At 43.8% G+C, this 25,220-nt stretch overlaps 2 protein-coding genes across 7 annotated transcripts in view; one reads left to right on the top strand and one right to left on the bottom strand.

Moving 5' to 3' along the window:
- EGLN1 (egl-9 family hypoxia inducible factor 1) overlaps positions 1–6,044 on the top strand; it is a 56,772-nt gene extending 50,728 nt beyond the window's left edge. The window contains exons 4-5 of the mRNA XM_049697550.1: positions 2,403–2,470; positions 3,498–6,044. Of these exons, the coding sequence (XP_049553507.1) occupies positions 2,403–2,470; positions 3,498–3,562 (133 nt within the window). The 3' untranslated portion in view covers positions 3,563–6,044. The remainder of the gene's footprint in view (positions 1–2,402; positions 2,471–3,497) is intronic.
- Positions 219–25,132, bottom strand: SPRTN (SprT-like N-terminal domain). Of its 6 annotated transcripts, none has more exons than XM_033408891.2 (6): positions 24,981–25,132; positions 24,575–24,849; positions 23,457–23,556; positions 19,462–19,590; positions 16,472–16,739; positions 219–936 (listed from the first exon to the last, which is right to left on the bottom strand). In XM_033408891.2, exons 1-6 carry the CDS (start codon positions 24,981–24,983, stop codon positions 734–736), a joined length of 978 nt encoding a protein of 325 aa, XP_033264782.1. In that variant the 5' UTR covers positions 24,984–25,132; the 3' UTR covers positions 219–733. The 6 variants fall into 6 exon arrangements, with proteins under 6 accessions (XP_033264782.1, XP_033264783.1, XP_049553506.1 ...); XM_033408892.2 differs by lacking the exon at positions 219–936 and adding an exon at positions 2,401–2,816; XM_049697549.1 differs by lacking the exon at positions 219–936 and adding an exon at positions 8,036–8,282 and having other exon boundaries at positions 24,981–25,131.
- Between the last annotated feature and the right edge of the window lie 88 nt (positions 25,133–25,220).

Raw genomic sequence — 25,220 nt, 5'->3', positions numbered from 1 at the left:
AGTCAGGGGAGCACGGGGCTCCCGTCTTCCCTTAACTATGATCCATTCTCGGATCTGGTGAGAGTATTCACTTGGGGAATAAAGATTAGATAGAGAAGGGAAAGGGCAACTTTGTTAAAGGTGGTCCGGCAGGGGTGGGGGGCAGAGGGATGACGTAGAAAAATGATACAGAAGAGAAAAACACATAACCAGAGAGTAGAAATACAGAAGAAGAAGAGTAGAGCAAAGACAAGTGGAGAAGAGGTATTTGGGAGTTAATGTTAGAAAACTCACCCTTCAGCTTCAACAGTAAGCGTCTGTGAGGCTTGTTACACGCTCCTCTGCATTATTTTCTACGTTACACTCTCTTCCTACAAAGTTTAGTTTTCTAAACCTATTATGTTTAACGTATTCTTAAAAACATTTCTTTTACCATTTACCATGACCCAATTAAAATGTTTAGACTATTAAAATGGAATATGTTACAGACATTGTTATCAAAATGAATATTTGGGAAAAAAAGTGCTACTTTTTAAATACCTATTTTTCATTGTAGAAGGGACTTTGAACCTTACAGTAGTGAATCACTGGCACGCATTTGCCTAGGTCCCTTAGATACACTGGGAGAAGAGCTGCCTCTTGATAATGATGTTAGAGACGGGCCAGCAGTTGATGAGGTTCAAGCTCTGCAGACTTTGTCACCTGTCCCTCCTTCTGGCTTCTCTCCGAGCCATGTCGCCTCAGCCGTAATTCATCATAGTGAGTGCCGGCTGAGTGGTGTGGCTAGCGGCCAAAAGAATCCCTGGGTGGAGGCCGGGGGTCCCGTCACATCACACGGCGCGCCGTCCTGAATCCCCGCCTCGCCTCCCGTCCCCCCGGTGCCCGTCTCTGCCCTAGAGACCGCTTCACAGACATTGCTTTTTATGGAATCTCGGTTACGGTGTGGTTGTAGCCTTTCTAGATGAAGACAGAACCGACATTTTAGGTGGTAAATAGATGGCAGACGATTAGGGGAGTGCTCCAGGGGTTTGGAGGAGGGAGACAGGCCTGTTGAATTGGAATCGATGGGTCCAGTGTCACCACTGGGCCTGGAGTGTGGGGAGCAGGGAGTAGGGCAGCGTCGGCCTCTGCCGGGAGCGGGGGCGGCTGTGGAAGTCCCAGCAGAGGGGGACGTGGGGACGAGGGGCCTCTAAACAGATGGCTGGAGGGAGAGGCAGGGGAAGCAGAGCCACGCCTGCTGCTCTGCAGCTGTCTTCTGGGAAGGCCTTGGGGCAGGTGTTAGAACTCTGATGACTACGTAACTGAAAGTGTAGGGCAGGTGCGGAAGACATACCGAAGTGTTTGTGCGTGCACTTCCCTATTGCCACGGCCGCCTGACAGGACAGAAGAGGCTGCGTGGCAGGGGAGGGGCTGGAGCTCTGGACGCCGGGAGGCCAGACCTCGAGCTCAGCTCTGCCCCTTTGCAGCTGAGTGGCCTGGGGCTTCGGCCTTCCCCGCTGCCCAGACTCCCAGCCTCCACTCTACTCTGCCTTTCACTCGTTGCTTCCGACCTGTTACAGGATTTAGTTCTGCCACGTTTGCTGGCTCTTCATTTGATCAGTCAGTGTTGCTTTGCCCCCAGCGAACACTGGCCAGAAGCCGCAGGACACTCTGACCGATGGCTGCGTTCTACTCAGGCGCTGGTCATGTGCAGCGGGCTTCCACTTCCTGTGGTGTGTGCACATTTCCCACGTTATTGGTACCAAAAGCTGTAACTAAGTGGTATTTAATAAACCAGAGATTCTTCAGTATTTGTGAAATGAGATATTCCAAGTGAGTGATGAAATTTTCAGAAAAATGAAACAAAACATAGTATAATTGCTTTGATAAAAATCCTAAAACATTCTTAGCATAATGTAACTTTCTTGATGACTCCAGGTTGTAAAATTGTAAACCCCCATCACGATTCTTTGCTGGTATGTGTGTAGTGATGTCCTTAGAAGTGGTGGAGACTTAGCCCTCCCTTGCTCTACAGGGCCCCTGGCCTTGAGTCCTTCTCTGTTTCTCTGCTTTTCTTTTAGAACTTGTGCTATTGATAGCGTGCTTTTTCTGTAACAGCCACTCTTACCTTCTTACTGTCTGTTTCTGATCTGCTGTGGGCTTGCAAAACAGATAATCAAGTAGGTTAAGTGGGTGTTAAGAAAGTCATAAAAACTCATCAACTCTGCAACATGAATTTTAGCTACTCCTGGCTCTCTGCCATACTCCTGAGCACTGGGACTACTGGTTAAGTGAGTGGGCTGTTGCTCTGCTCCCTTATCATCTGATGTCACCCCAAGTTAGGCATTATTTTGGCGTTACAAGTTTTAGTAGACCTTTGCAACAGAATACCCTTTGTTTTCCCCAGTGTGATCATTCTTACCCTATTCTGAATTTTCTTTTAGGTACGCAATAACTGTTTGGTATTTTGATGCAGATGAGAGAGCACGAGCTAAAGTAAAATATCTAACAGGTAAACATCTGGGGCCAGGGTACACCGGAAGGAAGAGACCCCGCAGCCAGGCAGGGCTTTCCGTGAGCCAGAAGACTGGCTCCTTGTTTCCGTCTGATTCTTAGTTCCCCTATTGAAGAGGGCTGCTCTTAAGTCATCTTCATTGTTATCTTGAACCGTCACAATTGCCCAAAGATGAGGAAAGTTTGAGACAAAGAAGTCTGGGAAAATCGTTTGAGTCCAAGCTGAGTTTTTCTGTGGTAATCCTTTTCAGTCACAGGCTGGCTTCCTCTCATTCTCCCCGCAGAGGAAAGGTAATAATATCCTTTCCGTGTTAGATGTACGTGCTCTGAAGAGTACTCCAGGTCTGCCATGTAAAATGTGGACATGAAGAAAATTAATACAAAGGGGATGAATTGACATGCTGAAATCAGTAAAGCAGACAGGCATGTGGAGTCCATGTCTGCCAGTGGCGTCCATAGGTCACCCCCAGTTACGGGTTATCTCCTGGAGCGGTTGGGTCTGAGGTTTCCATCGGATGGACCACTGACCTGTCTTGTCTTTTAACCCTACCTTGTATCTCCACAAACCTGCTCAAGTTCATTCATATTACTGATTTAACTAGCTGTATATTCATGAGCCCGTTGATAATCCCACATCAGCCTTTTATAAAACTATAAAAATTGAATGTTCACGCATTTTCTGTGTATTTTTAAAGTTTATTTGGGACAGAAGCCTAGTAGTGTGCTTTCAGTGATGCTGAACACACTGTGCTCTTACAGCAGTTTGATTTGCTTTTCAAATAAAAGGAGACAAAAATCATTATCTCTGTGTAGAGAATGATTTTTCCCTTTGAGGGTTTACTAGTTCAGCGTCTGTGCATGCCTCGTAATACAGTCCTGAGGGTAACTTTTGGAAGTGCAAGCATGATCGTTTTCAGATGATGTGTGTTTGCAAAGCTGAAACACTGTGCATACTGTTAGGAACTTAGTGGGAAGCAGTACTCTGGTGCTTACTGAATGAATGAATTTTTTTTTTTACCTTGCAGGTGAAAAAGGTGTGAGGGTTGAACTCAATAAACCTTCTGATTCAATCAGTAAAGACGTCTTATAGAGCCTTTGATCCAGCAATACCCCACTCATCTACAGTAATTATTGACGCTGTTTGTTAACTTGTGAATACGAATAAATGGGACAAAGAAAATAGACCACCAGTTGGCAATTTAAGGAAACCAACAACTTTTTTGTGTTGCATCAAAACGAAGATTTTGACTGTGTGGCTTTGTACTGCATGATTGACTCCAAACCTGTGATGGGAGGAATATAAGTTATCAGCTGAAAGTGGTATTTACATCTGGACATGAGATAAGTGCCCTAGGTGGAACTTTTTCACTCTTATATTTGCCAGGTCTGTCGTCTAGCTGACTGCATTGCATCTCTCCCTTTTTTATATAGTCAAGTTTGAATTTGAAGTAATTTTTATACGATCAGGTACAATTTATCAAAACTGAATTGAGAAAAAAATTACAGTATTATTCCCCCAAATAGCATCAATCTATTTTTGTAAACCTCTTCGTACTATTAAATTTTGCCCTAAGAGGCCTCTTATAATGATTGTTGCCAGTGACTAATGATTACTTTAATTTTCTTTTTACTTAAAATAGGAAAAGGAGCACTTTAATCACCAGCTGAAAAATCCGATTGTTTTGTGTCCTGTCTTACACTAATTTGGACTCTTAGAAATTGCTGCTGTTGTTTTCCTGACATTGTTAGTAGTGAAACATAACAGTAAAAACCATCACCGTTTACTACCAATAACTTTTAGTTCATGCTTTGTAAGAAAACATACACAGTAAAAAGGTTTTATCTTTTAAGTTACATTAAAAAAAAACTAAAGTGACTGGCACTAAATGAACTTGAGGTTATCCTCAGCATCAAGTTCCCAAGATAAAGGGCTTTCTTATGCTTTCAGGTATATATATCCTATAGATGTAGAAGATACTGTCCCCTTTCCTAAGACTTTTCCTTTTGCTTCCCGTCAAGTTGATTGTACTTTCAATTTTGCTGTTAACGTTTTCTTCCTACTCCTGTGCCCATCTGGTCAGCAGATCAGCACCTCGTTCCTGTTGGGTAGCGTCAAGGGGAGGCTGTGCGCATTCAGACTGAACGGTGTTGGTAGAGACTTAACGTTAGTGACGCCTCAGACCCCTGCTGACACACTCCCCAGACATGATGCTCTTCGTCAGTACCGAAAGATGGATGTTTAGCTTACAAACACAAAACACAAAGCAGAAAAACAGATACTTTTATGTTTCATGAGTTTGCTTTTTCACTTTTCAGGAAAAAAAGAGGGAATACTACAAAATCACACAAGGCCTCCCAGACTTCTGTCATTTAACACCTGAATTAGGATGGGTGTCTTAGACTTCAGTTTCCTAGGCTCTTCAGCAAAGCCCTAAGGGTGGTATCTGTATTTTGCGTGAATTATGGGTGTAAGACCTTTGCCCACTTCAGTTTTCTATCTCTATCCTTAATCTTCTTTGCCAAAATAATGTGAGTGTACAGAAATATTTCTGTATATTTCAACCTATGACAGTTTTAGCATCTGTATAGTTTGTACTCAATTAGAGACCTTTTCTATGGAAAGCTCAGTAATTTTTATTAAAAGATTGCTATTGTTCATGTAAAACATGAAAAAAAAATTGTTTAGTGAACTGACAGTGTGGACTTAGGGTGGGATTGAATATTCAGTATTGTGATCTCACTTCCGGAGAACTTGCAGGAGACAATTACAGTTGACTGTTGTTTTTCCTCGCCTGCGTGCAGTTTCGTTCCGCTTCCTCTCCTAGTTCCATAGAATACAGCGGAGCGTCTCGACAGTAAGTGCCTCTGCCCCCTGCCCTCCACACTCCCCGAGCGCAAGTTGTCTTTGCCACCCGGCCTGCGGTGCAGTGCGCTGCCTGAGGCCACAACTCAAAAAGCGCTGTTATTTTTAGGTCTAGTAGAAATCGTATGATGTGGATGGGAGGCTTGTCTGTGAAGGTGTACAGCAACAGCCTTTTAATCTGGGAGCCCCTGTGTCATTCAGATGTGTTTCTCTGCAGTTGTGCAAAGTGTCAGATTCTACTACCTGTGGGTTTTGCTCACCAGACAGGTTTTAAGTTTTGGTTTTTTGTGTTTTTTTGTTTTTTGTTTTTGGAAAAGTTTATATAAGTTCTTGGAGATTGTTGTGAAAGGATTGAGAAATCGGGATAGCCATTCCTTTAATATCCATTTAAAATCTGTTCATTTCATGTTAGTGGGACCGTTAACTTGTCACCAAGCAGGACTCTATATAAAACAAAATTTAAAACTTTTTGTGGCCTATATGTGTTTAATCCTGGTTAAAGATAAAGCTTCTAATGCTGTTTTCATTCACCATATTAACCAGCCGTAAAACACAGACCTTTATCCACAGCAGGCAAAGAATTTGAGGATTCATCTACAGATAGACTATAAAGTCATGTAATTTGAGAAGCGGCGTTTCATTATGAAAAAGCTCTCCAGATGCTTGTAAAGCTAATCTAATTAAAAAGATGTATAAATGTTCTTGAAAAGTTATGCTTCTTTCCGCCTGTCTTGTTTTTTTTTAATCCTTTATCATACACCGACTTTCTTAATGGGCCCTTCCGTCAGATAATGTGCTTTTCTATCACACATCTCTGGTTCAGTCCAGAGCGTTTGGTATTGCTTTTTATAAATGATAACGGGGAAGAGAGAACAGTAAACATGGGAGTCCGACAATTTCAGCAACATCCTGGGAGTAGCTGAACTGGGTCCACGGGCTCCATGACCTCTGGCTGGATTCTCAGCATTTGGATTCTTGCCCTTTTACTAGGATTTTTATGCTGTCGAGCATATCTGTGTCGCCCCTCGGCTGCAAAAAGGAAGGGCCACTAGGTTCTATCGCTGGCCGTCACAGGTGTCCTATGTGTGTATGCAAGAAACTGAAGAGCTCTCACAATATGAGGTCAATATACAAGTTCATTTATCTCTTATTTAAAATATTTTTCGGTATGGTGTTTTTGTTATATCCCAACCTATCCTGGGGCATTTGGACAGTTGTGCTGAAACATAGCTGCATGGATTAAAGGAGAGGGCAGATGAGCTAGGGATGAAGACTTAGTTAAATTTGGTAGTGTGGTAAAAGAGCACAGCAGGATTGACCAATCGGTTTAGTTCTGGCTCAGCCACTTAGTTGCGTGACCTTCGGAGCCCTTTTCATCTGAAAACAAGCACAGTAGCTCCAATCTTAAGAGTCGTGCGCGACCTAAATGAAACACACGTTATTCCCAAGACACACAGGGTTCAAGGATGAGAGTATCTCGGCTGTGGGTGGCAGTTATATGTATTTATACCATATATTTGATCATATAATTGTACATGGACTTTCAGAAGTACCCAGTCTCCACTGCTTCAAGAATAGGTTTTTAGACATCTTAATGCCAGGAATGCGTTCTCCAGATTCTGCCGTTGATTTTAAGGCAGAGTCTTCTCATGATGTTGACCAGCAAGTAAATTTCACCTGAAACATGGCAGCGCTCAAGGACGGACCATTGGACCAATGATATGTATAAAGGGCGTGGCCTCATGAGCCGGGAAGAGCTTTACAAGTAGAAAACACTTAAATATAAACCAGTTCATAAGACAGGGAGAGCCTACGCAGCTGCAGGCGGCTAAAGCTCTTCTTATCGAATGGATAATTTCTGCGCTCTGAACAGGTGGTGTAGAGGTTACTGGATAGGGAGTTACTGGATGAGACCTCTCTTTCATTGAGATTAGGCCTTTTTCTGCCAAAATTGTTATATTTCTATGCTTTTCTATAAAATGCCTTTACAGTTAGAAAGTCAAAGGTATAAATGCACACGTAGCTAAGTCAGCTTGTTTTTGTAGGGGTTGTTAAGGAAAACAGCCCCTTGTGTCCTTCCCCTGAGAAAAGATTTCACCTCTTCTAAGTGATTCTTTGGGTGTGTGCCCGGTTCTTAATACAGTTGCGTCACGCGGGCCTCTCACTGTTGTGGCCTCTCCCGTTGCGGAGCACAGGCTCCGGACGCGCAGGCTCAGCGGCCACGGCTCACGGGCCCAGCCGCTGCGCGGCATGTGGGATCTTCCCGGACCGGGGAACGAACCCGCGTCCCCTGCATCGGCAGGCGGACTCTCAACCACTGCGCCCCCAGGGAAGCCCGCGTCGCTACATTCTTGATTCTTCATTGTCCGACATTTATCTCCTAACTTCCCCACATGGAAGGTAAGAATACAGGTGTCTCTCCAGCCCCCTCCACTGCCCCTGCGACACCTCCCCGATCTCCTTACATAATTACATTGTAACTTAGGTCACATTAATGTTAGACTATCTGGGACTTCCCTGGCGGTCCTTCCCTGGTGATCCAGTGGTTAGGACTCTGCGCTTCCACTGCAGGGGGCACGGGTTCGATGCCTGGTTGGGGAACTAGGATCCTGCATGCCGCGCGGCGCAGCCGGTGGGGGGGGAGGGGGGAAAGGCTATTGTGCTAATTCAAAGGTGAGACGCAGAATAAACCATGATGACTTTCCCAGTTTACTTTTTTCTTTATGTCTTGCTTGATCTTTTGTTTTCCCCTGTGGCGTCTAACCTGCAGGAACCTGGAGTGGTTGCCCTTTGTGCCTGGCGTACAGCTGCCTTCCCTAGACCTCCTTCCACATTGTTCTGGAGATCCTATCACCACTCTCCGTTGGGTCTCCCATTTCCTGGGTCCCATGTCTTCCTCCATGTTGGTTTAGTTCCTCAATCTGGTGGGCCTGGCCTTCAACGCGTTCTGTGAAAGAGTATGTGAGAGCTCAGTTTCCTGAGACCAATGTCTGTTGGTTTTTTTTGACCCTCACATTTAATTGGTAACTTGCCTGAGTTTAGAAATCTAGCTTGGAAATAATTACCCTTCAGACTTTTGAAGGCACTGTCCAGGTTCAAGTCGCAGTGTGGATGCTGAGAAATCTGGATCCGTTCCTGTTTCTGATTCTTCACATGTCATCTGCTTTTCCTCTGTGGAAGCTCACGGAATAATTCTTTGTCCCCAGGGCTCCACCGTTTTACAGTCACCCGTTCTCCGCCAATACGCTAGGTGTGCAAGCTGTAAATTCGTGCCGTACATTCGGGGACATTTTCTTAAATTGTTTCTCCCCTACACCCTCTCTGCTCTTTCTGTACCCGTGTCATTCAGACAGTGCACCTCAGGTTTGAGCCAGCTGCTGTCGTCTGCTTCCTCTGCGTCTTTGTCCTTTACCGAGGAGACGTGTCTTTTTCAGTTCTGCCCGCAAGGGTTTCACGTCTGCTCTCACGTTTTTAATTTTCAAGAGCTCTCTTTTATGTTCTCTAAATTTTTAAAATATAGAAAAACCTATTCTGTTGAATAGACACAGTATTGAACGTTATTTTCTGTTTGATTTCATTTTTGTCTGTCAGGTTAGAAGCTTTCCTCCCAGGTCTGATAGTTCTTGCTGTGTGTTCATATTTAAGGGGGGAGTACTTGAGCTTCTGGTTTTCCAAGGAATAGTAGTTGCTGCCTAAATCTGAATCTCTTTCACTGTCTTCCCAACGAAGTCACCTATAACCTGTACCTGCAGCATAACTGTGAGACACAGAAAAAAGTTCATCTTATGGGAAACTAGAGCCGGCATCAGAATTCCTATGAAGGCAGAGTCAGGTGGAAACTATATGGTAAAGGGACAAGGGCAGGGGCCTAGCTGTGGCAGTACACAGGGCAAGAACACAGGGCCCCCAGCACGAGTGATGGGGATGCTGACGCCTCACACCAGTGCATCACAGCGCTGCCCACGGGATCATCAAGGGGAAGTCTGAATGAGATTGAAGGGGGCTGTGTGAGGAATGTACTGTGTCTGGGACAGGGGGAGATGTCTCCTGGAGGCTTGATGATAAAATGAAAGGAGGAAGTAAGGGTCTTAGAAAAGTAAAATTACAGAATCAGGTGAGACTCCAAGCCCCAACACACCTCACAAAGAAAAGTGTCTTCTCTTGAGAAATACCGTATTTCACTGTTCCAACAGAAGAAAACACTCTTGAATCAGAAACCCCTCATCCTTGCCTACATCGAACCAACTGTTCCTGCAAGTCAAGGAAAAGAATACCTTTCAAAATGAGCCGAAAGGGGAAGAAAATATCTACAAACACTACTATCTATAAGAAGAAAAAAAAACGAGAAGTATAGCTGCTGAAAATTCTCCCCTCAACCATAAGGCAGAAAACTGCAACAATATTCGGTGTGAATTAAATATCCTCCAACAGAACTTGGCAGGAAATAAAAACTAACACCTGAAATTCGAAATTCAAAACCTCAGAACAAAAATGGTCCAAAAGACTCCTCAGGAAGCTGTGAAACAAGAGCTGATGTAACTCAGAGAAATTGAAAATGACAAAATTAAAAAATTAAATTGTGAGGTACCCCAGGAAGAATAGATTTAACTGAATATATAATGAAGGCCATTAAAAAAAAAAAAAAAGTAGGAAAGCAGCCCAGAGTACAAAATAAAATAGGCACAAAGAGTTGGAAAGCAGGATGGACACATACACGCCTGCTATACCAATGAGAATGAACAGTCTACAAATAACAACCACGGTGGCTCTCACAGACATGCCAAGAAGCTAGACTCCATCCTCCCCTCGGGGATCCTATGGAGGTGGCTATTTGAGTATCTGATGTTAAGAATGCAACTGAACAGGTGTCTGGGTGCATCTTACCTTCCCTATGGAATTATTTTAAATGTATACAAATACATAAAGGAACCCTGTGAGGAATCTTTTGTTAAAGAAATCCAGTTTTCTTTCATGTAGATGCAGATTTTCATGTATTTAGTTTGCAAAGCATGCTTATAACCTGGAATGATTTGGGTCTTAAGAATATCCTATCTTGAAAATACAAACTTTGATTCTTCAGGGAAGTATGGGAACGAGTCAGTGTTACATTAAGATGTTTTTGCAAAAGCAGGTAACAATGGAAGTTGAGAAACGCCAAGAATTTAACAGGCCCCTCTTCTTTCTTCTAGACCTCTGACACAGGGGCAAAGGACATTATGTCCTAGGAAGCTTTCAGACTAACCTAGATGATACACAACAAAATAAGAAGTACCAGACATTCAAAGGAAGAGTGCTGTGATTTTGAAAGCAGTAGAAAGTATAGGTCCCACCGCGTCTGGAAGACATTGTTGGGGAGTACCATGTTTTGCCATATGTTTGTTAAGTGTTCAGAGTGGAAGGTGAAATGAAAACAAGTCTGGGGAGATTACGGTGCCCTGTAGATCAGTCCTCGTTTGTCTGAACAAGCACACACTCTTGGCCTTGCTGTGTCCCCTCCTCTCTCAGGACTTGAGATCCTAACCTACCGTTTCCCTTTATGGGTCAAAATTAGCAATTACTATGCCTGTTGAAGTTTCTCCCTTACATCCTTTTGGCTTTGCTTTTTGCCTTCGGTTTTTCAGAGAAATTTAATTTACTAAGAGCGCCATCTGGTGTTCAGTTAAGCCAGAGGGTATAAATCTTTTGGTAGGTTTATTAGCACCAGAACTGAAGAAAGCAAACAGCGGCTTGTTTCTGTATTACAGTCTACAACGGTGTAAATTTTAATATTGAGATGATTCCTGAGTCACTTAAGAAGATCAAGTCTTTCACTTTTCATATCAAAAGGTGTGTGATGATGTGTATGGAATTATATAACTTCTAACATTCTAGTGGAATGTTAGAAAAATAAAGGAAAACCAGAGCTGATCTCCACGTTGCATCCTTTTCTGTTAATTTCAACTCCCCAGGCAATTTAACCTGTAATAATAATTGTCCAATAGTTTCACTTCATTTGGTGGATATGCTACTTAGTCAACAACAAACACAACAAATTGCTAAGGCACCAATAGCCTCAAGGACAAAAAATTGAGACAAAGAACAACAGGAACCCACTGCCCCTCAATAAGGACTAACTGCAAAAAGACTTCCGCTTTTTCACCAAGCAGCCCAGTGAGAGGAGATACCGCATGTGCCCCAGGCACGGGATCCCAGCTGGGTACTAAATCTGCAGGGAGATGCAGCGCCTCTTTCACTTTGACATTCTAATTTACTTAAAACTCCTCTAAGCTTTGGGGGGGGGGGGGGGGGAAACCCACAAGCTCAGAGCTTTAGGACAACGGGATACTCTGCGAGATTTTTGTCCCATTTTCCCACCCACCTTAGAATTTCCAGTTAGGATACGCATTTATAGTCTACTGTGAAAGTCTACTATACTTTCTAAGTCTAAAGTTGCTTTGCTAGATATTGTATAATCTTGACTTTAAAAAACACCGAATTTTTACAGAAGTCAAGTCTGCTCCCCTTCTCCCACCCCATCTCTCCAACATGAAGGGCAACAACATTTAAAGGTTGACCCCAAATGACTGTTATCAGGATAGGAAACTTGCTTTAAAAGGGAAAAACAAACCAACAGAACAGAAAACTATTTTTCTAATATAAATGACAGATTGGGGAGTATCAGAATTCTGAGCGATTGACGCGAAGGCTTATTTAATCCCAAATTTAAAATTAACTTGTTTTCTTGCCAACTAACATTCCCATCATCCCTTAAAACTGACCAGCTCTTGACTTTACAACCTGAGGATTTCTCGAACCCATCCTCTCTCTTTCCCTGCCACTGCCCCCCTTTCTTCCTCCTGTGTCTGTTGCCCCCGGAGAACTGGTCAAAACACTTCTCGAATGTTCTTGGCTGGCATATAAGCCTTCCCAACCCTCACTGCACCAGCCCCACCTGAATCAGCAGATGTGTTATGAACAGGGGCCATACAAACTGGATGTAAAGTGCAGAACGTGACGGACGGATGGGTCTTTCTGCCCTCAGGCTCTGCGTACACCTGTCCTGTCTGCAGCCCTTCTCCTGCCATCTTACCCCTCACATCTTACATACACTCTGTCCACTTGGAACAGCTTAGTTCTCCCAGTCGAACGTGCCGGTCTGTTTCCAAGCCTTCGTGTTCCTTCTCTGCAAGGCCCTTTCTATCCCCCACCCCGACCCCAGGCGACCCTGACTGGCCCTAGGAGACTCAGCCGGATGTAGAGCTTGTCCCTCCGTCCCCTGAAGCCCTGGGCTATTCTGCTGATCGTCTTTAAGTTCCCGCAACGCCGGCAGAAGCCCATCAGAGCACTTACTGCGCTGAAACCACCTCTGCTTGTCTCACTCCCCGACTAGGCTGTAAAGCTCCTTGAGGACTCGGGCTCTTACTTACTTCACAGCCCCAGAACCTTGTACGGTTTTGCACCCCTCCGCCCCCAAAAAGTGTTAAACTGCACAAAATTTGTTAAATTGAAGTAGAGAAAATGATCCTCTATGAAAGTGTAACGGTATTCAACATAATACACATTTTAAGTCATTTATCTATAAATATTTATTATATACTATTAACTTCATGCTTAAGAAATATCAAAACTCGTAAACACTCAACCAGACAGGCTAAAATGAAAAGGACTGACAACAGCGTTAAGACTGCTGAGTGACAAGCTCTCATACACTGCGGGCAGGACTGTAAACTGGCAGCATTTACTAAAGCTAAACATAAATGCACCTGGTGACCCTGCATTCCAGACTGGGGATATGCTCAGCAGAAATGAGTAAGAACGTTCTTAGCAGCGTTATTCAGAATGGCCAGCCCCAAACTGGAGATAATTGCAATGTCCATTAATATCAGAATGATAGATAAACTCGGGCATATTCATACAAATACTACAGAGCAATGAAAAGACTGAACTTCTGCTACCTATAGCAACAAAGGTACTACTTCATAGTGTTTAAAAACAAGCTAAACTAACCGTGGTGACAGATGAAAACATTGGTTACTCTGGGGTGGTGGGTGTTGGCTGGCAAGAGTTGCCCATAAGGACACTTCATGGCAACTGAAATGCTCTCTAACTGCACCTGCGTAGTGGTCACTCAGCGGGGAACCCAGCTGCACCTTACGGATGTAAAGTCGTGTTGCAACAAAGTTAAGAAAAAGAAAAGCTGTGAACTAAGGCCCTGAAAATATGCCAACACACTGGCGGCAGAGCCATGAGACAAAGTAAACTGACCAAACTATCTCTGTCCCTTTGCTGGGACGTGGAAAAGAATGTTTTTTAAAAGAAATATAATTTTTTACATACACAAATGGTATTCCTAAATGGTTTCAACTTTGGCTTAAGGTTCATAATACTGTTTCCAGATGATGGTCCACTTGTACATAAACTAGGCAACTTGGGTATGTTATATACGCCAGTTACTTAGTACTGAGTTTTAACCAGTCATTTTGCTAAAGCGCTGAGAGAACAGCTCAACCCCGGCCCACAGAATTACAGTGGCTATTTGTTACCAGCAATATTCCAAAAGGAATTTATTTTACTCTGCTTATCTACTTTAACCTCAAACCTGCTGCCACCTTTTAGTGAAACAGAGAAATAAAAATCTTTATAATATAGGAAATGTATTTCCTGTTAAAATTTTGAAGAAAAAAAAAAGAAAAACCAAAAGCCTTGAGTACCGGAAAACAGCTAGGTTGTATTTTTGGTCAATATGTCCGATACTATGAATATTACCAGTTCTGGGAATGAGTTTTAATATTATTAAAGGAATTTAACCAAACACCTGACAGGATTCCTCACTGACTATTTTAAGGAAAATATGCAAATTAAAAAGATTAACAGATTTAAATACTTTTAAAAGAAAGAATATAAGTATCTAAAAATTATACGTGTATGCACCCAGAAGCAACTCTGGGCTACAGTACACCTACGAGTGAGTATAGCACCCTCAGACATAAAATAGTTTAAGTTACAATCTCATATATGTATATATAAAATAGAACATTTAATATGGGTGAACTAGGTTATAATCTGCAAATCTTAGCACTAACCAGGAATTCCTGAGCGGCTGACACTGTGCTATGAGGTAATACGGGTGGGACATGTGAGACCCATTCATTTTTCAGAGATTGTTTTCAGCTTTTGACTTAGAGGCTATCACCTGCAAGGCACCAGTCCAGGTGCTCATTAATCTGAGACTCCAAAACTTCACTCTGACAAACAGGACAGTGAACCATTTTGCTCTGACTAGATGAACTGCTGGCATTCTGCGTTGCAGCTATAGGACGTGAACCACACTTTGGATCGTTACCACCACTCTGTGTTTGCTCTTTCGCGATAAAAAAGTTGTTGAAAACAGTCCTGTCTTCGAGCCTGGGGCGTTTACTTGGGAATTGATCTTCAGGCCCACCTGCAACCTGGGGTGCAGTCACAGATGTCGATTGCACTGCTTTTAGAGGATTTCTTAGGGATATCTTAGAAGATGTCACCCTCCTTTGAGAACTAGAAGAGACCGAGTTTTTAGTGATGTCACCAACCGTGAGGCTTTTCATCGGAGACCCACTCACACTTCTGAAAGCCTTGTGCTTGGAGACCGATACTCTAGAGAAGTAGTTGCTTAAAACACTTTGGTGACTGGAACTGAGAGCAGCGGAGACTAAGGACGTTTTCCCACTTGAGCCGTTCTGTTCAAATGTCACCTCAGGTTTCGAATTGGGTCTTAAGGCATTTGCTGAATGGTCCTGATTTAAAAGATCCTGGGTTTTAACAGCATGTGAAGTGAGACATTTCCCAGATGAAGGCGAACTGCTGGTTCCCCCTAGAACATACCCTTTCCCACTGAAAGGGATTAACAACTGTGTCTCCCCTCTGTTCGGTTTACCTGCAAAAGAAGCAAATAAGATTCTTCCTTGGCTCAAAATCAATACCATAACAAATATTAAGCTAATGGATAGCTTTTCCAAATGAAGAAATACTACTTCTGTTCTGCATTAGAACTATGTTGTAATTATCTACTGACGGGAGATGGACAATCCTTAGCAGTCCGAAAGCTGTGGTACTGAGAAAACATAAAGGACAAAAACACCCTCTCATATTTAGATAAGCAGTTCTATCACACAAACATCAACAGCAAAGTAACTTTTACCTTGAAAATTGCTGTTAGTATTCTTAAGTGTCATTCCAGAAGCGAAAAATCTGCTACCACGTTCTTATCTTCCCAACTCACAAAACTGAGGGCATAAAATCTCTCCACATAAATTCTTCTATAGCTTCTCAACTTACTAATGAACACTTCAGACATGAGAAATATAGCTTATGTCTGTGAGTCCTTATCACATCAAATCCACAACTTCCCAAGGGAAGAAGCATTAACTTTAGTAACCTTGTTACCCCTTCAAAAGGCAGTTACTCTAGGGGCTTCCCTGGCGGTCCAGTGGTTAAGACTTCGCCTTCCAATGCAAGAGGTGCAGGTTCGATCCCTGGTCAAGGAGCTAATATCCCACATGCCTCCAGGTCAAAAAACCAAAACAAAACAGAAACAATATTGTAACAAATTCAATAAAGACTTAAAAAAAAAAGTGAGATTACAGAGCTAAAAAAAGTTAAAAAAAAAAAAGGCAGTAACTCTGAACTGCACAGGAAAGGGATAAATCCTGAAGATGAAGTACTAGCGTAATACATGTCATATCCTTTTCCCATTCTCCCAATGAAAATACATACATCAACAGAAGTCACCTGGATAGACTCCAACTGATAGGAAGGGGTGTAGCTAGGACTTCCATTCCGGGCATTGTTATCTGAATTACTGTTTTCATTCGGACAGTCTTTGCCTTCTGTTTCTATCCTAATGACCCAGTGAGTCAGGACAGGGAAAGGGACTTCACCCTCAAATTTCAGCGGTGGAAACTACTCCTACTTTTACTCACATGTGTATACAGCAGAGGATAGTTTTCTACCACCATTTCATGGACAACGGGATTTTTTTTTTTCCCTTGAGTTCACACTTGAAAACGTCTACACTAGAAACAATCCTTAAGCTTACCTAATGCCAGTTCCCTGATGGACAGTACTGTCTGCGTCACAGCCACAGCCGTGGAAAAGCTGGGAGAATATAAGCAGAGTTACCTTTATTTTCTGCTTCTGATACTGGCTGCCTTCCTGGTTTTGTCTTTCCTTTGCCTTTTTTTGAGTAGCTCTCTGGTTCCTTGATTTTTATGTAGGTGCCTCCACAGGTTTTCTGGTGCTCAGCCCACCAGTAGTCATGGGCAGAGGGTGCCCTGTTGGTGGCGCGTTTCACGTAGCCGTAATATGGCTTCTTGTGCTGACACGGCCCATTGCAGCGCCACCAGTGTCGCCGGTACTCATCCACCTCGTCGTGGAAAGTATGGTACACCTGGGTCGAGACAAAGTTGTCAGCGTTAAGCAGGCAGGTTAACAAGTGTAAGAGAATATACAAGCAATATATAAGCAGCCCCCCGCCCCCTTTTTCAACTTTCCAGTTTCCCAGAGCTTTCTGAAGTTGTGTTTTGGGAAAGACAGTAACGATATTTAGCTTCTCTTCAAAAGTTCATTTTAATGGGAAACAGCAGCACTTAATTTAGTGCTTCATAAACTGTGTAAAGATAGAAAAAGGTGAGACTAGAAGAAAATTAAAAGAAAAACCAAAAAGCTTCTATAAATGCTAAAAGTTTTAGAACCCCTATTTCTAAATGATGAAAAACTAGGATAAAGACAAGATTTTATATAATGCTGTAATAAATAAGAATTGTTCCCACTGCCAAGCTGAAATCTTCCCCTGTAAGTAAACAAAGGGTCCTGAGGACTGTTTCCTGTAAATGCTGGACCCAAACCTCGTGCAGCGTCTGTCAAACCCGCCCCGCACACGCGCCCGGCTCCGCCCATTTCTTCATAAGAAGGCTTCGGGCCATCATTTTATCTGATTATAGGTGAAAAGCTCTCCAGGACTTGAAAGTTCTCAGCCTGTACCCCTAGTGGCTATTACCGCCTGGCACAGGGAAGGTGCTCAGTGTTTGCTGAGTGAAAAGCTTCGAGTCAAATAAAATTCTCTGTAAATGTGCTTTTCAGTCCTTCAACAGGATCCGTCTGTTTCACCCTCTAGATGAAATCTTACTTAGAACCTAAGCAGGAGACAGACAGGATGGCTATAGCCCCCCCACCTCGGGAGTACTGAGGACAGCAGGGCACCGTCTGAAACGGATACTCCTGAAGGACTGAGCACCTTTTCCTCCTGTCCTCTCAGTGAAACGTTACTGTTTATATAAGGAGCACAGCATATGAGTTTTGTTTTGTTTGTTTAAACCAAGGCATTTAACTCTTTAGTAAAGTCCCCTTGTGGGAAAGAATGCTAAGCTTTCTATAACTCTACAGATAAATAGTTTCATAATCACCATCTCTCCATCATAAGCAAACAAACTCTATTATTTGGCAAGCACGCCAACAACGCAAATTATGGTAGGTGCAGAAGAGACTGGAGGACAGAGGGTCTGGGAGCGAGGAGGCCTGTAAGACCCTGCCCGCTCTCTCGTGTTGAGAACACTCCGCTTAACAATTCAGCGGCAAAGACCACAGCGAACTGGATCTGTTTTGCTTGCAGCTTCCGTAATTCCTATAGCCTGGGGATGTAACTTTTTAACAATGTAGTCACTAAAATAAAATTGTTCTCAATGTGGATGCCCTGTGGAGTGTGCTATAACGTGATGTAACCCGTGAAAGCAAGGGGTGTCCACCTGATAAAACCTCCTAGATGAAAACACACAGACATCCAAGATAAAAGGGCATATCCTCTTCCAACTGAACAACAGGAAGTATACTAGGATTTTGCTTAAAGTGTGAATTCTGATGAAGAAACTAAGTCTTTTACACTAGCAACTCCGTAATTCTTGTGCTAATCTGGATTTTATGTGATTGTGTTAATGCAAGCCACTTCCCTGATGTTGAAGGAACTCTGTCCGGTAATTAAATGAGCTCTCTAGAAAATTAAACTGACGGCTAGAGAATACTACACGGAGGGTCAGCACTTCTCGCTTTCCATCACACTGGCCTGTGTTGCCTTTTAAAGGAAGGAAATACCTAAACACACCAAGGCATTTAATCTTTGTAGGAATTAATATTTCTGTTTGGTTCCATTCAATTCCATATTTGCTAAGCGCCTGTAGAGACACTGCACTACACATCTCATGCAGAGGTATGTGAGGACAGGCAAGAGCCGCCCCGTGAGAGGTATGAAAGCAGAATAAAGGAGTGTAAAAGGTTAAACATCTGCTGAGCAGGTTCCAAGGAGGGAGAAGCTGCATCTCACTGTAAAGATGGAGATCATGTTGACAGAAAATAGGAGAAGTGGCATCTTTTAGGAAGAGGGTATATGAGGACAGGCACGGAGGTGCAAAGTCCAGTTAGAAACGTTAAGACATAAGCAGGGGGGCTGCAGAAGGGAAGAGAAAGGGAAGAGCAAGGTTATCTGAAAAAGTGAATCAGTAATAACAAAAACTAATATTTAATGAGTACTCAAACTGTGCTAAAACGTTTTGCACGTACTTCCTCTAAGCCTCACAGGACCCAACAGGTAGGTGCTGTCACTACCCTCCTTTCACGCGAGTAAACTGAAGCGCAGAAGAAATCTGCGGGTCCCACAGTGAATCAGTGGCACCAGCGTCTGGACGCAAGCAACCTGACTCTTCCTGCTTTTTTGACCCCAGGCTCTGCCATCTCCTACAATATCATGCAGAAACACGAATCAAGACTTCTGAAGAAGGGAATGACATATGAAATGGTGGCAGAATATGGGACAGACTGGAGGAGGACACGATGAGGCAACAAAATTAGGAGCGGACTGTAGTGGTCCAGAAGAGAGGTGCGCAGGCCTGCAGCAACCCTGTGCAACGGGCTGCCCTCGCTGTGGCTGGAGGCACCAGGGTACCGCTGGTGCGGCCGCCCTCCGCCTACGTGGTCCTCGACAGGCCAGGCAGCTTCTCTGGGCCTCTCACTTGCTGTGGAAAATCCTCAAACACAGTATTCGTTTCTACCCAGTTCTCTATTTTCAGGAAGTGCTGAATAAATAACTGCTGAATATCGTAAATGTGTGTGGCTTTATATACCGTTATATTGGCTCCCGTCAGGCGATTGATGCGATGCATATGCTTACAAAACTCTGGGCCGTGCCCTTCCCGATCTTTATCGTTATTCGTGACAAATAAATAGGCATGTATCATTTCATGCAAGAGGGTCTGAAACAGAGAACAGTCAAATTAATTTGTTATGGTGCTTTTGAAAAGAAAAATGCATTTTCTTACTCTACCTGGGGTCTTAACCTTCTTTGGATCACAGGCTCCGTTCAGATACTGAACAAAGTCATGAACGATCTTTCTAGAAAACTTACATAAGCACACATTCACAAAACTTTGTCTCTATAATATCCAAAGCTCTGTAGGTCCCAGGCTAAGAACTCTTGTTCCAAGAAAGCCTTTTTAATTATTAATAAAAATCCAGTAGAAAAGACTGACAAATCCAACTACATGAAAATTTTAAAATTCTGTATGGGGAAAAAATTTTATAAGTAAAGCGAAAAAAGAAACTCAGAAAAATATATGTGCAACCGTCTCACAGCCTATTAATTCCTAAAATATAAAGAACTCCTAAAAGTCCACAGGGAAATGACCAACAATACAATTTTAAAATAGGCAAATGTCACGGACAGGTCAGAGAAAATGAAACATATATGATCCATAAACATGTGAAAAACATTCAACGTCATTTATAAAAACAGAAATGCAAATTTATACATTAGTATACCACTTCTTGCTTATCAAGACTAGTAAAACTCCTAAAGTTTGACACCATTAGTAAAGCTAAGGGAAAATAAGCACTCCCATATATCACTGGTAGGAGTGCAAAATGGTACAAATTCTCCTCTCCCTGGGGAGGAGAATTTGATAACATCTAACAAAATTACAAATCCATTTATCGTTGAACTCAGCAACACCCAGACTAAAATGAAAGGCCGCACATATGAGGTATTTTCTCGGTGGCACTGCTTACAAAAGCAAAAGAGTGAGAACAGTGTTTAGCAATAGGGGCCTTGTTGAAAGAAGAGCCACATAATGGAATTCCATGCAGCCATAAAAAAGAAAGAAAAATTTCTCTATGAAATGATCTGGAGGAGGCTACAGACTGTATCATTTTAATGAAAAAAGGCAAAGTACAGAAGAGTATACACAGAATTTTGTATAAGAAGTATGCTATGTGGTGGGGAGGGCATAAGAGTGGATATAAATATTGGCAAAACAGAACAACGATAGAAAAAAGAAACTAATAACAGTATCCTTTAGTAGGTAGAGAGTTCAGAATAGAGGGATGGGGGAGATCAAGATTTCTTTGTGTACAGCTTTCTATAGTTTTGGGATTCTGAATCATGTAAAAATTTAAAACAAACAGTAAAACCTGCTCATTCCACACCAAGGATGCAGCAGTTTAGGTGCAAAGTTAACAAAAGCACTTAAGGCTGCTATTTCATACTTTATTCTAAAAAAAAGTGAACACAAAAAGTGAAAATCATAAAGGTCTTCAAAAGCATACCTTTTTCATAATCCTCCATAGTTTTGTGAAAAAAAGAATTTCCATCAGAAGAACTAGACTGGCATTAATGAATTTTAGTCTTACAAAATTATGCTGAACAGCAAAATGGGAGAATCGAACATTTTAACTTGGTCATTATGAAACCATCCCTTTTAAAATTATCAACTCTATCTTTTCAAGAAAATGCCACTCTACTGAGACTTAGAGTCAAAGGCCATTCTACATTTCAGATGTCTCTCAACTTTCTAAAATAATGATAACTATTCTCAGAAAGGAGAAAACTACCTAGGTTCCTGATTTTTGGTCCAATTTAAACACATCTCGAAAATGGGACATGGCATTGTACTGAACACTTCTATTTTTATATATCTACCATTTTCCACATTTAGGCTCTACACACATGGTCCCCAAATACCTCTATTTCCCACCACTGTTCTATATCTGGCCCAAAACAAGTACTTCTGCTCCTAAACATGCCGTAAGTTTAGTGGCCTCGCTTCTGTTCACAGCACTCCCGTTCCTTCTGTCTAGATAGTCTCCTCTACTATGTGTACATGTGAGAATCCAACCTGTCCTGTCAGGCTCACCCCCATGTTTTAGTTTGCAGTGGTAACAGTTCTAAGGGGACAGGACAAGAGCTTTAGGGCCAGGGAAACCAGAGCCTAAAGCGAGGATCTGGTATTCGTGATCCACGTGACCCTGGACGAGTTACACTTGCCCCTCACCCTTAAAATGGAGATACCCTAATCTTGCAGGGCTGTGGTAAAGGCGAACGCTACAATAACCAGGGTAGTCCGGCACGCAGTAGGCGTGGTGATGTTACTAGTAATAAAATCCACATCTCTGAAGCTTTTCTTGACCTCCTCAAGCAGTTTAAGTCTTTTCCTTTTCTGAATCCTACTGATTATAATGTAGGCAGCTACTTTCAATACGGGCCAGAGTCCCCCTATTCTTCCTCTGTCCACCTTCCTGATCTGATGTTAGAACTTTCTGCCGACAGCAAATGCTCACTTGAAGCATTAGCACCTATTTCCCATTTTCTTCTTGCCCATTACCTTAAAAAGATAAAAACTGTTCACGTGTTAATTTAATCATTTATGCAACAAATATTCATGAAGCAGTTTTCAGTTAGGGCTGTTCCAATTGGGGCTCCTGGTAAGGTTGATCTGGTTAATCATATTGTTCAACTTTTGTTTTTTCATTTTTACTATTTTTTTCTGCTTATTCATTTAATTACCAACGGAGTTGTGTTAACATCTGCAACTATGTGGATTGATTATTTCTCTTTTTGTTTCTGCTAATTCATGCTTCATGTCGTTTAAAGCTATGTTATTACTTTTAGGGTCATTATGTGTTTTTATTTAATAGATTATTCTATCATTATAAAACGTCTCCCTTTTTTCTAGTAAAACTCCCTCCCTTAAATTCTTTAAACTAATACTAATAAAGCCATAGCAGCTTTCTGTTGTCTAGTATTTAGATGATATGCTTTTTCTCATCCTTTTATATTTAACATGTGTCTTTATATTAAACATGTCTCTGTTAATCTAGGATGTCGTTTCATGTTTTTAACTGGAGTGTTTAGTCCATTTACATTTAACATAATAACGCTGTTTTATGTCCACCTTTCTCTTTATTTGATCTGGGCTTTGTTCCTTTATTCCTTTCTTTCTTATTAATTGGGTTATTTCTGTTGTACCATTTTACATTTAGTGGCTATTTACCTTTTTAAAACTGTGGTTAAAAGAAAAAGTAACATAAAATTTACCACCTTAACCATTTTAAGTGTACGGTTCAGTAGTGCTAAGTACATTCACATTGTTGTGAAACCCATTACCTTTTATTACCCTTAAAAACATATTTCCAAGCATGTTTTAACTTATTTCCCATCCACCTATATCACAGGTGGTATTTCTCTACCACCTATGCCCTCTAGTGCATATGCTGCAGGTGATATAACTGGGGCAAGACCACTCACACTGGCTGTATCTTGGTGATCTTCAGGCAACTATTCGACTCCACTAAACATACTCTGACAGCTCCCACGGCTCCGTTTTGCTAGCAGGAGTGACCACTAGCTCTAGATACGCAGTGTGCCCTCACGCTGCTTTGTTCTGCCAGTCAGCTACACGTCCTGGGAGGACACCATGGTGGCTGAACACAGGAGAATCTGTGTGTCTCAATACAAAGATCTGGATCCTAAGTTTTTCTCTGCTTCTAAACCAACCACTTTGCCTCTCTGAACCTTGATTATCTCATTTATAAAAATGAGAACACACCGTGAACATAAACAGGATTACCGTAAAGATCACACTGGGTGACTTACCTGAAAGCCTCTATTTTCGAAACACGATAAGAATATAAGGTAATCACTATTATTTGCCCCACAATAAAAGTTCGCAGTGAGGGAAAACGGGTTTTTTCTTGTTCACGTGCACAAATTAATTTACAGCAGTCTAAACCAGTAACAAGCGTTTCTAAATTACTGAGCTAAGCATCGGGTTCACGCAAAGAATACCTCCACCAGATCCTTTCTTGGTCTCAACTTTAAGAGGGGTTCACTGAGGCGGATGGAACACATTCCGCCCCTGCCTTCGTAGCTGCATATCCCAGCGCACCTGGAAAACAACCACCACAAAACGGTCGCTTAGCAAAGATACGCGAAAGGGAAGCGGACGGGAAAGGGCAACCGCCGGTTCCTTCTCCAACGGTCCAGACTGAGAGGGCTCTCGGGCGGGGGGGAGGGGCTCTCTCTCGAGAGCGCACGCGCAGCCGCTCGGAGCGGCGGCCCCTGCCTTTCGCGCCACTTAGGGAGGCACGTGAGCAGCAGGGACCCCCCGAACCCCAGCCGGGCCGTAAGAGCTCGAAGAAGGCCGTCCCGTTCTGCCGCTCCCTGCCTCCTCCCTACACGCCACCGTCGGTCAGTCGTCGGTGGCGGTAACGGCCAGGTCTCCAGCAGCCTGTGTCCAGAAGTGTCGAGGAAACCCACATACGCAGCAGCATGGCACTAGAAACACACTTCCGTGTCGTACCTTCATCTCTTACTTCAGGGCGCTTCGCCTCCATCCAAGAGCAAGCGCGGTGGCCTCGAACCGCACTGTCAACTTCTCAACTCCGTTCGTACGCAGCAGCAGGTTACCTGGAGCCGGCATTTCCCGGACTCGGCGTGCCGGAAAGGGCTGCTTTGAGACGCACCCCGCCGCACCCCCCCCGAAGATCCCCTGGACCCAGAAGTAGGGAAACGCCGCCCCTTCCCCACCCTGACCCGCGAGCTCGCGGCCCAGCGGCGGTACCCGCCGAGCCCGGCAGAGACTGCACGCGTCCCGGGGAAGAAAGCAAGCCGCGGCCCCGGCCTCCTTTCTCGGGGTCAGCTTCCGGCTGCTTCTCCCGCCTGGGTCCTATAGCGCTCCCGTAATCCCCATGAGAAAACGGTCAGCTCATCGTTCTAACGCCAAGGAACGTGCCCTTACCAGCCAAACCGCCGCGGGGTGGGCCACAGGGCTCCCCTGACGCTGTCTGGGCGGGACAGAGAAAGGCAGGGAAGGGACACAGGACCGAGGGGCCGCCTGCCCCCAGCTCCTCAGCGCCAGCTGCGGCCGCCGGCGCCCCCCGCCCGCGGCGCGGCTCGGGACTCACAGCGTCATTCGCATGCTCCACTTCACCTCGACCGCCTCCAGATGGCCCCAGAAGAAACGGTCGTTGAACAGCATAAACAGGGCCTGAATATCGGGGGTGGGGTCCACCAGCTCCCAGGACGCATCCACCAGAGACAGAGGCTCCTGGGCCGGATCGCGCTCCAAGACCTGCAAGTTCCACTCCTCCTGAAGCTGCAGCGCCAAAACCATGTCCTCATCCATGGCTGCCGGGGGACTCCACGTACCGGAGCCTCGGACGGCCGGGTCGAGCTCCTCCTAGGAGATACCGGCCCACGGGTCAGCCCACCGATCTCGCGAGACTCAGACAAACTGCCTCGACAACGAGAACAGAACTTGTCCCAGACGCCAAAGTAAAGCTTCTGGGGCTCAAAAAACAAACAACTCACCATGACAGCACCTCCCAGTGGGCTCAAAACTTGGGTTCCCAGGGCTTGAGCCGGAGGCAGGTTTCAGAAACCTGGTTACCGCCTTCTCGGTTCGCGAGTAACGTCAAACACCAACGTCACGCTCGGTTCTGGCGCAGCACCTACGTCTCTCTGCCCCTCCTTCCACTCGCTTCCGCAATAGCTTCTCCGGCGCATGCGCCCTAGGCCGCTGGCGCTACTGCGCAGGCGCAACGCCTGCGC

Source organism: Orcinus orca, chromosome 14 (genome assembly GCF_937001465.1).
Source record: "Orcinus orca chromosome 14, mOrcOrc1.1, whole genome shotgun sequence".
Classification (NCBI taxonomy): domain Eukaryota; kingdom Metazoa; phylum Chordata; class Mammalia; order Artiodactyla; family Delphinidae; genus Orcinus; species Orcinus orca.
This window is presented reverse-complemented; position numbering and strand designations above follow the sequence as displayed.